Genomic DNA, 16900 nt, shown 5'->3' on the forward strand with positions numbered 1-16900 from the left:
TTATCAATTTGGCGGTCTCCCTTTGAGAGAGGGACCAGGGACCGAACTACTTGAAACAATTTTGCTGGGCACGAGCTTGCAGACGCTATGGAGGTGGCATAGTAATACTTCTTTGCCACCTTCACAGCCACCTTGTAGGCTTTCATAAACGCTCTATAAGATTATATTGCTTCTTCGTCACGGCTTTGCCACCACTCTCGTTCAAGACGTCTCAGCTCCTGCCTCATCTGTTGTAGCTCCTCTGTATACCAAGGAGCTAGTTTGGTGCGGAGGCGGAGAGGGCGATGGGGAGCGATTTCGTCGATGGCTTCAGAGAGACGGCCATGCCAGTTCTCTACCAGTTCATCTAATGAACTGCCAGGGGGCACTGGATCCCGCAGAGCATTCTGGAACCCAATTGGATCCATTAATCTCCACGGACGAGCATAAATTCGCTTGCCGCCTATGCAGGGGGGAGCTGGTATTCCCAGACGAGCCTTTTATTCAGAACTACGTATCTTGAATGCCTTTAACTTTATGAGCCAAAGAAAAATGATGTGAAATTCGTATTTTAGTTCTCTTAAGTTATATTATTTGATCCTATAAAAGTGAATGCAATACAGAAGAATATTTACAGTGGTTTAGACCTGGATAGCTCAAGTGAGCCTGATCTTGTCAGATTTCAGAAGCTATAGGGTCAGCCTTGGATAGTAATTGGATGGGAGACCGCTAACAAAGACCAGGGCTGCTAACAGACAGTTATGTCTCTATGTCATACTTCCGTTCAACCCATCTATAGAGCAGGGTCCATTTTTGTTTCCCATCATGTTTGATTAAATGAATGAGGAAAGAAAAAAGTACTAGAATTAAAGAAAGTAGACTTACAGTGGTAATAGCTTAGTGGAAAATAATATAATTATGATGGAATTTGTAGAGATGAAATGAAATGTATGGTATATATCATGTAACCAAAAAAATGTAAGATTTTTGATTAACTCTGCTATCAGAATAAGTTGGAACTAAAAACTAATTTTAAAAAAAAGACTAGGGCTGCAGAGGCAGGCAATGGCAAACCACCTCTGTTAGTCTCTTGCCGTGAAAACCCCACCAAAGGTCACCATAAGTCAACTCTGACTTGAGGGCACTCTTCAGCACTAGTAGAACACCAGAATGGAATGGCTATCCAGAATTCATGAATTAAAATGCAGTACACATCAAGAAGCTGTGACCCAGGTAGCACCAGCAAGCCTGATCTTGTCAGATCTCAGAATCTAAGTAGTTGGTTGTTGTGGGTTTTCTGGGCTGTATTGCCGTTGTCTTGGCATTGTAGTTCCTGATGTTTCGCCTGTTCCTGTGACACTGAGAGATCACTGAGTAAATCCCATCCTTATTATCATATATATTATTTTTCTTCTTCCCTTGAAGGGTTAAGGAACGATGAAACTGCAGCATTCTGGGAAGTGTAGTTCTCGACATGTACCCTGCGGAACGATTAGACCATACTTTAAAAGCTGTCTGCGAAAAAAGTAAGTTTTTGTTCGGAGTGGGGGTAGATTTTGAAAGTAATGCATGATTCTAACGCATTTTTAAAAGAACATGTAGCAAAGTACTCGCCCTGACTTTTGTTTTAAAATTTCTCAGTAAAAAAGGATTTGGACACCCCCCCCCCGCTCTCCGCCCCAGTTTTACGTGACCATGTGCTCAAAGCTTAGACGCTTCTTCCTTGCTTTTTCTCCGCAATTTGAAATGGCTCTTCCTGTGCGCAAGTCCCATGATCCGTGCATTGAATAGCAAATCGTATTTGTATTACTTATGAATCGCTTTGCAAGACAAGAAAGATGACCAGTCGCACAACGGTAGCTTAAGGTATAAATATAGCCTTGCATTTTTTAAAATTAGTGTTTATAACGAATTTATATTTTTTAAAGTTATCTCAGTGTGATTGTAACAATTTGTGAATTTTACATGTGCACATTTTTAGGAAATATCTATATTTTTGCCAGCATTGGAGTCTCTAATCCTGCAGTTCCTTTTATATCTAGTGCATTGTGTGTGTAATGTGCTGTCAAGTCACAACTGACTTATGGTGACCCCAGCAAGGGGCTTTCAAGACAAGTGAGAAGCAGAAGTGGTTTGTTGTTGCCTTCCTCTGCAGAGTCTGCCCTGGTAGTCTTCCATCCAAGTACTATCCTGCTTAGCTTCTGAGATCTGATGGGATTGGACTGTACTGTACCACCTTCCTTTCCATATCCAATATATTATATACACACACTGATTGCTGAGGTAACATATATTGCTCAAAGGTGTCCCTCCCTGACATATTTTTAAAATAATATGGGAATCTCTGTATTGGATGGACATGTCATGTTTCCTTTGAAGTAATTTTTGTTGGTGGGTTCTATTAATTAGTATTAGGCAATAATAGTGTGAATGAAGTTTTAGTGGCACCTTCATTTATAGACTTCTGGGTATTTTTATGCTTTCCAGTTTTACTCTTCTATCAGATGTTGCTTGGTGAATCCAAAGTGCAAAATCCCATTGGGATTAAATTCAGGGCAGTATGGGAAAGGCTGTTTTCCTGCTTCCAAACTTAACTTGCTGTATATGTGAAATGGGAATGAGCTATTTGTCATCAGGTTTGTTTCAGAATTTTTAGCGTCTTAATAACTAAGAACAACTCCACAACAGAAAAGAACTTCCACAATGCTTCTTTGAACAAGAAAGCAATTGTAAATAATCATGAAGGGGGGGATGGGGGGAATCCACAACCAACAGCAGTATTAATACCTTTTATTCGGACCAACCAAAATGGGACAAAGGAGTAGGCAAACTTTGAAATTTCCTAAGATTTTTTGTGAGGCAAAAAGAAGCAAAAAAATTGCCTATGGCTAAATCTCTTTAAAAATATAAAGGCCAGAAGTTATTTGGCTCCTACTGCAGCATTCATTGGAATATTCATTCCAAAGGCAGCAAAAGTAAAGAAAAACATAGATTAATTTTAGGAGGTGTCCTAGGTGAAAAGTAAGTAGAAAACAGATTTGGAATTTGTCTGCAACTTCTAGGTGGGGAAGATTATCAGGAAAAAAAGATTAACTTCATTGGGCCACCTTTGGTTGCAGAATTACTAGTGAAGGAATATCAAGGTGAAGATGTGAGTGTTAGAATAGTCCTTGTCATTATATTCAAAGGGCTGTAACATTGGGAATATCAATCAAGTGCAGGAGCAGTTTATAATTCTTGCAGGATATCCAGGGATGGCACTCACACACCTATATCCATCCGCTCTGGAGGGACCTTTAGAGTAGGTGACTGGGTTCCAGTGGTGGCCAAATGCTCTTTGAAGCCAAGCAGCCTGACCGGAAGCCACAGAGAAGGGCTCAGGAGTGAAGCCGCACCTGGAGATGTGCCAGCTGGAGCCTCAGAGCTTGGTGGGCCTGGCATGCACCTCAGAAGGGAGGCAAGGCAGACTGCATTGGGTACAGGCTACAGGAGGAGGCCAGAGGTGGTTTTCAGCCTTCTGGGTTCTGTGCAGGCCAACCAAGCAACTTTTTGAAATCTTGGGGTGGGGGAAGGTGGGGCAACAGAGAAGAAGCTCCAACAGATGAAGTTATTGGTCCAGATTCCCTGCACTCACCTGAGCCCTGCCCCCAGACAATCCTTCGTTAGGCAGGTTCAGGGACAGCCAAGGAAGAAGGGCCAGGCAAAGGACTGGCACAGGATGGGGTTGCTAGCTCCAAGTTGGGAGATTCTTGAAGGGGTGGAGCCTGGAGACAGCAGGGTTTAAGGAGGGAAGCAAGGTTGCCAGGTCCCTATACCCTCCCACTGGGAGGGGGGAACTTGGCACTTACCTCATGCCGCTAGTGAGGTTCTTCTTGTGCACACTTCGGCACCTGCGTGATGACTTCACCCCTGGAAGTGACGTCATTGCACTGGCCACGGGGAGCATTCCTGCATTCCATGTGGGGATGATTTGGCCCGTTTGGGGTCCAAATCAGTCTCAAACGAAGCGCAGGAATGCTCCAGCAGCCAGCGCAACAACGTCACTTCTGGAGGTGATGTCATCACGCCCTTTGGGAGCATGCACACAGCACGTGTTCCTGGGGTGCCTGATGGTGGTGGGCAACCTCCGGGAGCATGCCACCAACAAGGTGGCAAACCCCGAAGAGTTTGCCCACCACCATCAGGCACCTGGGAACTCTAGTAGGGTTGCCAGGTCCTCTTACCCTCTAGGCAGGAGGAGGAGGAACCTAGCATTCATCTTCTGAATTTTCTTTCCACTTGCGCAAAGCATGCATGAGCTCCCAGCGCAGCGTGATTATGTCACCACAGGGAGTGACATCATCGTGCAGCCCCTGGGAGTTCTACAGCACTTCACACCAGCGCTGTTTGGGGCCCAAATCAGCCTGACGAGAAGCGCAGGAGCACTCTCGGGGCCTGTGCGATGACATCACTCCTGGTGATGTGGTGTGATAATGTCCTGGGAGTGACATCATCACACCACATCAGAAGCATGCCCCAGGAGGCCTGTTCTGCCTTTCCCCCTGCTAGCCAGGTAAGTGGTGACGGGGCTGAAGCGGGGATCAGGGGATTCCCTGCCCCCACTGGGAGACTGGCAACTCTAGTGTCAAACCTCCGTTTAGGGAGAGGAGGAGGAAGATTCAGCTTCACCCAGAATTCCTCCCCCCTCTGGCCTTGTGCTAGGGTTGCCAACCTTCAGGTGGTGTCTGGGAATCTCCTGGAGTTACGAGAAAGTGGCTGGTTTAGAGGTTTAGACTCTGTGGCATTATACCACACTGAGGTTGCTGACACCAAGGCTCACTGAAGACAGGAAGCTGGAGGGCATGCCCACCCTAGACCCCAAAACACACTGGCCGAAGCCTGACACAGGACATTCTAATTTCTAGGCCATATTTACCAGGGGTGCTTACGGAATAATGTAACATCACTCCTGCATGTTGTGATGTTGGGCTCATTTATGTGATTGGGCTGGGTTTACATATTGTGGGATCCTGGCTAAAACTCTGTCTCTTCTCTCTAATGCTCGGTTTCCTTTCTTCTTTTCCTTCTTCTTTTCAACAGTTCATGTTTTAATGCCTTCTCCAAGCCAACATTTTGTCTCTTTAGGTAGTCTAGCCAAATGATTTTTTCATATTTGGTTGCCACTGCCACATCTAATTTCGCACTCTGATTTTTGCGTACTGCCTCACAACACACACTCGAGGTGTTACATAATTTTTTTTGTGCTTCAACCCAGTATTATTATTAGTGTTGCTTATTGTTCTTTCTTATCCTTTCTGATTAAGAGATTGCGCATGATGACCAAGTCAATGTTCCACATTGTTTTTCAGAATTAGTCAGAAGCAGTGAAAATATTTTGATGTAGCTGACACAACGACTGTTTCCAGTGCTAAAAGGCCATTGTTTCATTTCCATTAATATACATCTTTAGAACAGGAGAGAAGGAATTAGGTGGCAGAATGCTTCCATGCACAGAGTATGAAATCCTGTTTTATGCATCTGTGTTTATCATCAGGCTAGTTATATGGAGGTTAGGACTTACGTTAATGTGATATTACAGTTTATTTTATGGTAATTTCTAGTCCATGTACCTAAAGTATAGCCATGATTCAAAGAGGTTTTTTTCTTTTGTAATCTGTCTTTTGCAATTTTGTAATACATACAATAAAATCAATAAAACTGCCTATTTCTTTCCCATAGACATTAAACAACCTATTCTCTTTGGGGGGGGAAAGCGCTCTTCTGAACAATTCCATCTTAGACATTTAGACTTACCTACACTGCAGACCCTATATCTCAAGCTGTTGTAGAAAGTCAACCTGAATTTCAAAAATGTTTGCCACAGAGTGGAGAAGCTGCTTCAGATGTGCAGAACTAGTTGTATGGTTCATTTGATGCCATCATTTTTCAAATCAGAAGGCAGTTCAGTTATCTGTTACATTTCTATCTCACCTGTCCTCCAAGGCCGTGCCTTATATTCCCCTCACCCCCTTGTATCCTGACAGCAGCCCCTTGGAGTATGTTAGGCTGGAAGAGTGAGTGTTCCAAGGTCACCTAGTGAACTTCATGGCAATTTGAACTCAAGTCTTCCTAGTCAATTACTCAACTCTACACCATACCAGCTTTTCCATTAGCTACAATTTTATTTCCTTGGTAAAGATAAAGATCTAGCTTAGGAAATACGTATAAACAAGCCCTACAATTGTACCCACCTTTTTTCAATGCTCCCGTGTTCATTGGCTAGTTGGATTTTTGTCAGCAGTAGAGTTCTAATTGGCTTATTAGTTGGAGGCTTCTGCCTGTTTCTTTTTGTCTGCGTACTGAAAAATACAGATTGCCATTACCTACATCACAGTAAGTATGTTGTTTCTAATCTTGTTATTCAGTGCATCTCTTTTATTTCTCTTTCCAGTCCATACTTGGAAAGGTCCCATTGATTTGCAGCAATGCTAAGACTGGGTTCTAAGAAGAATTTTCAATAGAAAACTGCTGAAATTTACCAAATAAAAGTAATCGAAGCAGTGGGTTAGGGCATATTATTCTATAATGATTTTTCATGAACTGCGCTGATAGCAGGATATTAGTAACTGATTGAACTCTTTTTGATACAAAAGTATATTTGTCACTCCATGGCAACCAATTTCTTAGTGTATTTTTAAAATTGTACAAAATCCTATTTTTCCCTTGCATATTTTTAATCCAATTTAGAATACAGACAAAAATTATAGCAGGTGTGAACTTCAAAATTATTTTGAAAGCTCAGATTTTATAGTTTGATGTAGTATATTCATAGAACATTTACTATGCTGAGAATACTGAGAGCAGTATCAGTCCTTTGCATTATTTATTTATTTATTTATTTCTGTAGAACATTTTCGTGCCACTCTCCAGGAACTTACTTGAGGCACCTTATGAAATAAAAATAATAAAAACAAAATGTTAAAAAGATATTAATTAAAATACAGCATTAAAAAGGTCCCAGGCCAACATAAAAAACACAGATCATAAAAACAGACCACAGATGGCTTAAAATAAGTTTCTAGGGTAAAATAGTGTTTTAAAAATCGACCCCTTAATTAAAAGCCTAGGTGAACAGATATGTTTTAGCCTGATGTATAAAAGAAAGCAACACAGGTGTAAAATGAGCCTCAAGGGGAAGGACATTCCACAGGTGAGGTGCGACTACTGGCTCTGGCTGCCACCTGCCTCACCTCTGAAGGCAAGAGTGCTGAAGGCAGGGCTTGTAAAACAGATCTTACCTGGTGGTCTGGACGATATGGGAGGATGTGGTCCTTCAAGTATAACAGTTTTAAAACATTGTAATATCAAGTCATATTCCGTACTAAACTTTGTGTAGCGATCTGTATAGAGGAGATGTCAGAGATTATTCATATTTGATCAGCCTGTGCAGCCTTATACTCTGTTGATTTATGTAAAAATAAATGTCACAGAGCTTGATGAAATTGTCTCCCAAGTAAGTAAATTTGCCTGGTATTTCAGCCTGAACCTGGAATTTTTTAAAATCTCTGTGCCTCCCCCCCCCTTCTAATTTCATATCATAAATTGATGTTTAAATCCCCCCAGATTTCAAAAGTAGCACGGTGTGCAGCAACTGATGTATAGATGCATCTTGAATTTTAAAATGTTAACAGCTTGTTTGGGTGCTGAAATTCTCTGGATTTTGATACCTGCTAATTTTAAGAAGTTTGCCTTTACTGCAAGACAAGCAGAGAACCCCCAAGAATTTGCAGGGGTCACTTTATTTTCCCCTGGATCCCCTTCCCCTCACTATTCCCTTTTTTTCTTCTCTTGGCCGCCCCATATCATCTCCCATTTCCCTACTTCCTTATCTCCTTCCCACTTGCAAACCAACCTTCCTTTTACCTGCCCCGCCCCAGTCTTCAAGTGTATTAATTTCCTAGGGGCTCTGCCCCACTTGCCATCCCTGTTGCTTGCTGCACTCATGATATTTAATAGTAGTTTGAATACTGAATGAGCAGTTCTGTCTTCTGCCAAAAGAGCTGCAGAAATACTGGATGAAGCAACAGCAAGAGCAGTCACTTTTTCTTGACAAGCCAGAGGCAAAATTAGGTTTCTATCAAATGTTGTATTCTGCCTTTCTTCCCAATAGAGAGACTCAAAGCAGCAGAAATCATTCTCCTTTCCTCCATTTCATCACTACAACAACAACCGTGTGGGGTAGCTTAGGCTGAGAGGGCACGACTAACCCAAGTTCACCCAGCAAGTTTCTGTGGCTGAGGTGGAGTTCAAAGCTGGGTCCTAGATCCTAGTCAGACACTCTGATCATGACACAATCTTGTGATAGCTCAGCAAGGTTCTTAAACCTTTGTTTTGTAAGCGAGAGGATATGTTCTGTCATTCCTGTGTGTACTGCCATTATCCCCACAACAGCCCTGTGAGGTAGGTCTGGCTTATAGTGTGTGACTGGTCCAAAGTCAGCCAGCAACTTTCCATAGAAAGAAGGAGATTTGAACTTGGATCCCTTGATCCTGACCTAGTCTGACACTCTAATCATTACACAACAATGGCTTTAATAAGTCAGGAAAATTGTTAACCCCCTTTCATTTTGTCATAGAGAGGATATTTTCCACCTTCCTTGTTGGTGCTGCCTGTACTTTCCTGGCTCCTTTTGAGTAAACCTTTGCTTCCATTGCAAAGAGCAGAGGAATGTTTGGGAGCTAATTGTGCCAGTGTGTTCCAGTTGCCTTCATTTTTGGCTTTGCAACATTCATTGTCATCCTGAAGCTGGTGGCCAGTTCTGAAATTCACAATTTATTTTCTGCTTAAATTGCCTGCTGCAAACGTACAACCTTAGTTTCCATTGCATATAACATGGTGAAGAGGGGCTTCTGTTGATGACTTGTGTCAGGATGTTCCAATTCTCTCCCATTTTCAGCATTGCAAGATCATCTGAAGCCAGTGGCCAATTTTGAGGCTCCTAGCTTTATTTTTGGATGAGTTCTGCCTGCCAGAGACAACCATAGCTTCTAATGCAAAAAGTGGGAAGTGGGGGTTTCTGGAGATTGCATGGGCCAGGGTGTTCTGGTGCCTTTCATTTTTGTCACTGCAACTCTCATCATCATCCTAAAGTGAGTGTAGGGTTGCCATTCCCCTGATGGGCGTGGGAGAAGGCCTGCTCCCTCTCCCCCCCGCCACCACTCACCTGGCTGATAGGGGGGAGGCAGGGGAACTGGTCTCTAGAGCACGCTGTTCCAAGAGCACTCTCACGCTTTGCACTGGGATGATTTGGACCCCAAACAGGCCGAATTGGACCCATTTGGAGCCCAAATCAGCCCAGTGCAAAGCGTGTGAAGAAGAAGAAGGTGAATGCCAGGTACCCCCCCCCCTTGCTGGGAGGGTAAGGGGACCCAGCAAGGGGACTAAGCAAGTGGCCAATTTTGAGTTGACTAGCTTTATTTTCTGAGGAGTTATACTTGTCACAGTCATACGGATGGACACGTCCTTCTATTATGATAGATTTATTAAATTCATTTATGCCTCCTTTAAGATATATCAGGCTGAGAGAGTAACTGGCCCAAGGCCCCCCAGCAAGCTTCCAGGCAAAGTGGAGATTTGAACCTGGGTCTCCTAGATCCTAGTCTGATATTGACAGCCGTGTGACTCCTAGCTGGCTTTCAGCTTTTCCTCTTCCCCTCCCCCGGCAGCCTCTCCCTGGGAAAAATCTGGCAAAGTTGCAAAAAGTCACATGGTAATAGGCTGCTCATGTGAATTATATGATGGCTATTGCCAGGCCCAGCCAAGTTGTGTGAAGGCTGCTACTGAGCCCAGATGAATTATGTGATATTATGTCATCTGGTAGCCTTGCATGATTGCAAGTTGCCTTGTATTTGCTGCTTGGCCTGGCACTGATAAATCTCCCTGCAGATCAAGACGGAAGGGGAGCAGGGATAGACTGGGAGGCCAAAATATCCCCTGCCTTTTACTGACAGGAACCAAGGTTTGAAAGCTAGCTCAGGTTCTCCCAGTAAGCATCATAGCATGGTGAGCAGTAGAACCCAAGAGTTCCAGTTGGGCTCTCTGTCCTGTACTATACTGTCTCTCAGATCCTAATTAAAAGACTGAGTAGACGGCAAACATTTTGTTTCTTCTATAAGAAATTTCTTTTCAACCTTTTCCAACATTCCTTTAAGAAGGAAAAAGGCTGGGTTGATAATTGCTTTCCCTTATATCACTGGTGCGTATCTAACCAACCACAGACATCACAGAGCAGGAGTTTTATCCTTCATTTTGAAGCCCACTGAGATGGGTGTCAGCAGACCCTCTGGAACAGCATAAGAGGCAAAGCGGGTAATTTGTTGTGGGACAGGAGATTGACAGAAATTGCAGAAACCACAAATGGAAATGCTGTTCTGGAAGAGGAGATGCAGGATTTGGTACATGTCCTTTCAAACCTGTCCTTTCAAAAATCTTTTTAAGTGATGTACATTTGCATAAGGTTTTTAAGATTCCACTTCTGCTTAAAAGAGAAGTTAGACAAGCTTCTGCCGAACCAAAACTACAATAGTTATCAGAATTGCTAACAGCTAAAATTATGTCATTCTTGCTGCACTCCCTCCCCGTTTTGATTACCATACACCGTTGTGGTGACTTAAGTAAGCAAAATGCCCTTGGAAGGTGGACCGTCCCATTATGAAAAGTCGGTATGTGGTTAGCGTCTGACAAATTGGGAGATTACTGACTTGGAAGTGAGGCTTGCTACTGCTTATTGATGGAAAGCCTGCTCAGTCTTACCTGTGGAAAGCTTCATTTTTAGCTTAGAAAAGAGTGTGTGGGGTGTCCTTGACAACCCTAATAAAATGTGCAGTTACTAATAAAATGTACTCTGTCATTCTGCAAGTGTATGTCTTAATACCTAAAAAAGCAAATCCTGCCTTAATGCTTTTATCTGTGCTTGACATTGGAAGGAACTGTACACATTTACAGGAGAGAGGTCAACAACCAGTCTCTTTAAGTATGACTCTGTAGGGGGTGGGTAAGGTAAATGCCATGTTTGCAAAGATTGCAACAGAGGGACAGCTTGATGGGGTGAAATGCTGAAACCTATAGTTAGAATAAGAAAGAATCTTCTGGTATAAAGTCTAACAAATTTATCACTACATAAACCCTTACTTCATCTGAGGCATGAAGTGTTACATTCAGTCGGCAGAGAGATTTAGATACAAAGCTACAAACCCCAGAAGGGTAAGAAAATAAACATTTCATTCAGTCAGTCTGGACCATTCCCAGCTATTGAAGAACTAGTCAAGTTGGATGAATCCTACTTGTATGTAAATCTGTGAGAAGGAACAGTTTTCATACTGAACTAAACTTATGTGCACATATGATAGTACCAACAGGCAAAACCAAGACAGCAGTCCTAAGCATTTCCCCTTAGAATCCTGTTCAGGTCTGTTCAATGTGGCTTACTCCCAAGGTTTTATGGATTAGTCTGCAAATCTCTGTGCTATCATCAGGATGGAATATTATTCTGTTGCTCAGCATAACACTTAATACTGCACATGTCTTGCTTCTGCATATCTAGATGGCTGATCTGGTGCTTGTGATTGGTAGCGGAGGCAGAGAACATGCTCTGGCTTGGAAACTGGCTCAGTCATCACATGTGAAACAGGTCTTGGTTGCTCCAGGAAATGCCGGAACAGCTAATAGTGGGAAAATCTCTAATTCAGGTAATTAAAAACATGAAATAAGTGCAAATGCATAGCACAGAGAGAGGAATATTTCAGTATTTTCTGCCAGTACATTTTGGATTTTATTTCCTCTAGGCTGTATCTTGTGGATTTACTGAAGCAATTAAAAATACAGTAGAACTTGTGTTGTCTGTTCCCTTAATGGTAGCAGCAATTCCAACGTATTCATTTTGAATTCTGCACAAATTTAGTCTGTGTATATATGCAGTACCATCAGAGGCACTTCTGGTGGAAAGGAAATCAGGCAATGCTTCAGTTTTCAAGTGAATAGCCCTTTTTCCTGATTTCTTGCGTATGGAAGAGAATGCCATTATTCCCGTTGACTCTTCTGGACCCTTATAGTAGTGGTTAGCTTTTAAAGAACTTTGTATTGCCTCATACCAGAAAGTCGGAAATACCTGGAATTATTCTCCATACAGATCTTACCTGCATTAGGGTCTGGATTTGTAGCATCTGTGCCACTTGAACATTGTTTTCTACCCACTGGACATTCCACTGACAGAAGCAGATCTTCCCCCAGTGAAAAGATACTGCTGTGGGTCAGAGGTAAAACCACAGCAGTGTCTCAGAAAGCTACATGGGATGGGGAGCTGCAATAAGGAGGGGAAGTGAGTGAGATGACCCTGCCTCTCTTTTCCGTCAGCGGAGCATTCAACCCAGTGTCTTTAATGGAAGTAATAGGCTGTCTGCCAGCTTCCTTTTGTTGCTTTTTCTGTGTCATAAATTGGAAAAATTGAGTTGTGACAATCACTGCTTGAGTATTAATGTTTTTGTTCTTCTTGAGTTACATAAAAAACATATATAATTTTTTAATGAAACTGGTGGGTATTTCTTAATTGTCTCCCAGGTTTTATGCGAGGAAGGATATCTCATGGGATAGTTATTGTAACTGATTTTGTTTCTGTGGGCTTAAATACTATTTGACAGAGTGTTAAATAAGCATGTAAATGTGGCTACAGCTGGTAGCAACTCCTTGTTGCACATTTTAGCCCTGGTCCTGATCTAGTTGCCTCAGAATATGAATGAGGTTGTACATCAGCATGCACATTCCATTGAAAGCAATGCAGGGCAGATACATGACACCCACCTCTGGAGGCACCTCTGATTTCTGCCTGCTGTTCCCATTTCAAAGAAACAGATCCACATTTTAAACTCGGCTCCATACTTGGATCTTCTTCTCTGAACTGGGGCCTTTGATCAAAAGTTAAATCCTTAAATTTTAGGTATGCACAGTAAATGTGACTTCATATGTGTCCGTGTGACAATCATGATCCAGAGCATCAAGCAAAATTCTCTCTGTATTTACCTGTGTTAACATTGGTTTTCTCTCCTAGTAACCTCTCTCCCAGAGGAAGAGAGACAGAAAGAGAATCATTTGCTGTGAATAGATAAAGTATTATTGTTTTGGGGTTTTCCGGGCTGTATTGCCGTGGTCTTGGCATTGTAGTTCCTGACGTTTCGCCAGCAGCTGTGGCTGGCATCTTCAGAGGTGTAGCACCAAAAGACAGAGATCTCTCAGATCACTGAGAGATCTCTGTCTTTTGGTGCTACACCTCTGAAGATGCCAGCCACAGCTGCTGGCGAAACGTCAGGAACTACAATGCCAAGACCACGGCAATACAGCCCGGAAAACCCCCAACAACCATCGTTCTCCGGCCGTGAAAGCCTTCGACAATACATATTATTGTTTTCCTGTGGAGACTTTTCTTGTCTGCATGTTCCAGAAAGTTTCCATGAAGCCTAAGAACTGCATCCTGAATTTTAACCTTGGTGAAATGGAGAGAGCTTAGATTTTTTAAAAAGTTCTTAAAACTCTTGGCTTGATCCTTTTAGAAATGGAAAACTGTCCTTTAATCCCAGTTTTCTAGGCCTTCAGATGATACTGCCAAAGCTAAGCAAAACAGAAAAATTGCCACAATCTGAAACAGTCCATTGCTCCTACTTTCCTATCTCCGACCATTCTCCATCAAGAGTTATTAAATTAATATCAGAATAACATTATGGCAAGAAAGAAGACTTCAAGTTAAAATATGCCAAGCCAGTTAGATATATTGCTTCATGTTTGGCAAGGAAGGTGCAGTTTCTGCCCCCTGCATCCAGCCAATGCTTGTCACGCAGACTGAGGGGCAGGACCTTGTCCTGGCCTCTTGGCTCACAAGGACCAGTTCACTTTAGACTTTGGATTTATTTACTCTTGATAAAAGTCAGAAAAGAATGTTGCCATTCTGCATTTATTTGGTTCTTATCTTCCGTACAAGCAAACATTGCTGTTTGAAATGTTTGTCAAGCTGTATATTAAAACTAATGTGTTCCAACGTCTGCTTTCTAAAAGAAAGGTGGCTTTCACCAATTTTATTCACAATAAAGTATCCCTTTCTCCATGAGCATTCTTCCTGATTTTATGTAGCACAAAGGCTACATAAGGTTTCCTGTAGTGGGTACTGGCCAGTGATCTAGATGCTAAGGCATGCAGTGTTCTGTTTGCAATATAAATTGAAACATTGCTGTGTACAAAATAAATTTCAAAATCTTTTGTGTATAACATTCTAGAGTTGTGGTTAAGCTTATTATCATGGGAGATGATAGAAATATTATACCACTTTTAGGGTGGCCAGCTCCAGGCTGGAAATTCCTTGAGATCTGGGAAGTGTAGCCTGGAGTGGGTGGGGTTTGGGGAGGGGAGATAGACACACACACACACACACACAATTTTCTTATAGTTGCCGTCTCTGAGTTGGGATATTCCTGGAGATCCGGTGGCAGAGCCTGGGGAGTAGGGTTGCCAGGTCCCCTTACCCTCCCAGTGAGAGTGTGGGGCCCAGCACTCGCCTTTTTGCTTCTCCCATCATGCCTTTCATGCACACACAAAGAGCATGTGCGCCCCCACACATGCTCGATTATGTCACTTCCTGGAAGTAATATCATTGCACAAGCACGGGGACACATGTGCACTTTGCAGCGGGTTGATTTGGGCCTCAAGCAAGCCCAGTTCAGACTGTATTTATTGTAGTTTGATATGTATTTATGTACATGATGTGAGGTATTGGTTTGACTTTGGTAGAGCATAGGCACTTGCACCTTAAGAATATTGGGTGATCTATATTTATAAATTTAAAAAATATTGCAAATATCGCTGGAGTTGTCTCCTTTGGTGGGTCCTGTCTATAACCCACCTGGAGGTTGGCAACCCTATCAAGCAAGGTTTGAGTCCTTCAGCCTAAGAAGACTTTCTTCAACTTAAATGTCTCTTTCTTGAGTGGAAGAACCACTTAAGTTAGTGGAAACATCCTTAGGCTGTAGGAAATTGCCCATTATTTTCTGCTACTTGCTAATCAGGAGGGAAGTATAGGCTGAATGACTGGGTTCAATCCCCAGTGAGGCTCTGATGTTCACATCTCTTAGCTTAACCCATCTTAGTGAGCTGCTTTGTGGTCACAGGTAAACAGATGTAAGAAATAGACAGTACAGTTGGTTACAACTAAGTTATGCCTTGTGTCTACTGATAGCTGTCTCTATCAGTGACCATTCTGCACTTGGGAAGTACTGCAAAGACCAGAAGATTGGACTTGTGGTGGTTGGTCCAGAAGTTCCTCTTGCTGAAGGTATGTCTAAACTAAATTATAAAAAGTATTTTGTTATATCATTTCCTATTTCTTATTTAAAGTATTCACTCACTGATTTTAAACAATTACTGCAAATAGTTACTTGTGAATGATAACTTGTGTACAGAACAAAGTATCTCTTCTAGCAGAAGATGGTAATGATGAGAACAGAATACTACATCTAATATTTAAGAAATAATTTTTTGGCCTTCATGCTTGGCAAACAGTTCAGAGACCAAAAACATTCACACTAAGATTTGTTCAAAATATGAGCCCAATTCTTGTCCTACCCCATGATACCCAGTTCTTACGTTTAGGCCACTGGATACACTTAAGTGGCTTTTCCAGATTTACCCAGGAATTGATACAGTATTTCCTGCCTTGAACAAGGGAGATTTGACCGTCAAAAGCTCACACTCTGGAGATCTAGTTGGTCTTTAAAGGGCCACTGGACTCGAATCTTGCTCTTCTATTACAGACCAACATGGCTACCTGCCTCAAACTAGCTCCAGCAATGGTTATGGATGTCCAATATGTGTTAATCTCACCCCATTACTCTTCTAAAATAGAAAAATTCAGAATTCGAAATTGTTATTAAAAATAATTATTTGGTGAGAGTATATAACCTTGAGATATTTTTTTTTGCTAGGAATTGTTGACGATTTGACAGCTGCTGGTGTCAGATGCTTTGGTCCTACAGCCAAGGCAGCTCAGCTAGAGTCCAGCAAGAGCTTTTCTAAAGCCTTTCTCGATAGGAATGGCATCCCAACTGCAAGATGGAAAGCTTTCACTAGTGCAGAAGAAGCTTGTGCCTTTATTAATAGGTAAATCTTCTCTCTGATTTTTTAAAAAACATGTTCAGTCATTTTGGAATTTGAAAATATATCCACAGCTTAGTGTTTGTGTGCAGTCCCTGTTACTTACTTCCTTTTCCATTTTCTTTCTTTCAAGTGCAGAGTTCCATGCTCTTGTGGTGAAGGCAAGTGGTCTGGCTGCTGGGAAAGGAGTAATTGTTGCTGCAAACAAAGGAGAAGCTTGCAGAGCTGTACATGAAATAATGCAGGTGAATTGAGCTTATTCAAAGACACATTAATGCCTTCCCATCAATATATAATGTAATGTGTTTCTCTCTAAAAATGCCATTGTTTCCTAGTGCATATGATGAAATTATGTGCAATTATGCCCAGTCCTGCCCCTTCTCTGCTCGTTTTCAGCCTTTGTATTATAGATGACTCACAACTAGGGGTGTGCAAGCCAAAAATTTTCGGCTATAGCCGAAAGTAGAAAGCCGAAAGAAAATTCTCTATCGTTAAAGCTGAAAGCCGAAACAAGAATCTCTTTCGGGATTCGGGATTCGGGATTCTTTCGGCATTATTTCGGCATTCTTTCGGCTTTTTTCTATGGGAAAATGCCTCCGTCTTCCAGGACGCCTGGAGGAGGCATTTTCCCACCGAATAAGCCCAAAATTGGTGGGGACCTTCCTCTAACCCTTCTCTAACAACCACCCAAGTTTCAGACAGATTGGACTTTGGGGGGCCATGTTATGGCCCCCCAAAGCAGGTCCCCCCATCC

General features: G+C 42.3%; 1 protein-coding gene across 4 annotated transcripts in view; it reads left to right on the forward strand.

Moving 5' to 3' along the window:
• The first annotated feature begins 1473 nt into the window (after positions 1–1473).
• Positions 1474–16900, forward strand: part of GART (phosphoribosylglycinamide formyltransferase, phosphoribosylglycinamide synthetase, phosphoribosylaminoimidazole synthetase) — a 63832-nt gene continuing 48405 nt past the window's right edge. Inside the window, exons 1-5 of one of the 4 annotated variants that reach the window (XM_054974262.1) lie at positions 1474–1505; positions 11561–11705; positions 15233–15328; positions 15978–16152; positions 16280–16391. In XM_054974262.1, coding sequence (XP_054830237.1) covers positions 11561–11705; positions 15233–15328; positions 15978–16152; positions 16280–16391 — 528 coding nt within the window. In that variant the 5' untranslated portion in view covers positions 1474–1505. Of the gene's footprint in view, positions 1506–1726; positions 1846–6274; positions 6352–11201; positions 11221–11560; positions 11706–15232; positions 15329–15977; positions 16153–16279; positions 16392–16900 lie in introns of those variants that run through there. The other 3 variants (XM_054974261.1, XM_054974260.1, XM_054974259.1) reach the window with 3 other exon arrangements.

This window comes from Eublepharis macularius, chromosome 3 (assembly GCF_028583425.1).
Source record: "Eublepharis macularius isolate TG4126 chromosome 3, MPM_Emac_v1.0, whole genome shotgun sequence".
NCBI lineage: Eukaryota > Metazoa > Chordata > Lepidosauria > Squamata > Eublepharidae > Eublepharis > Eublepharis macularius.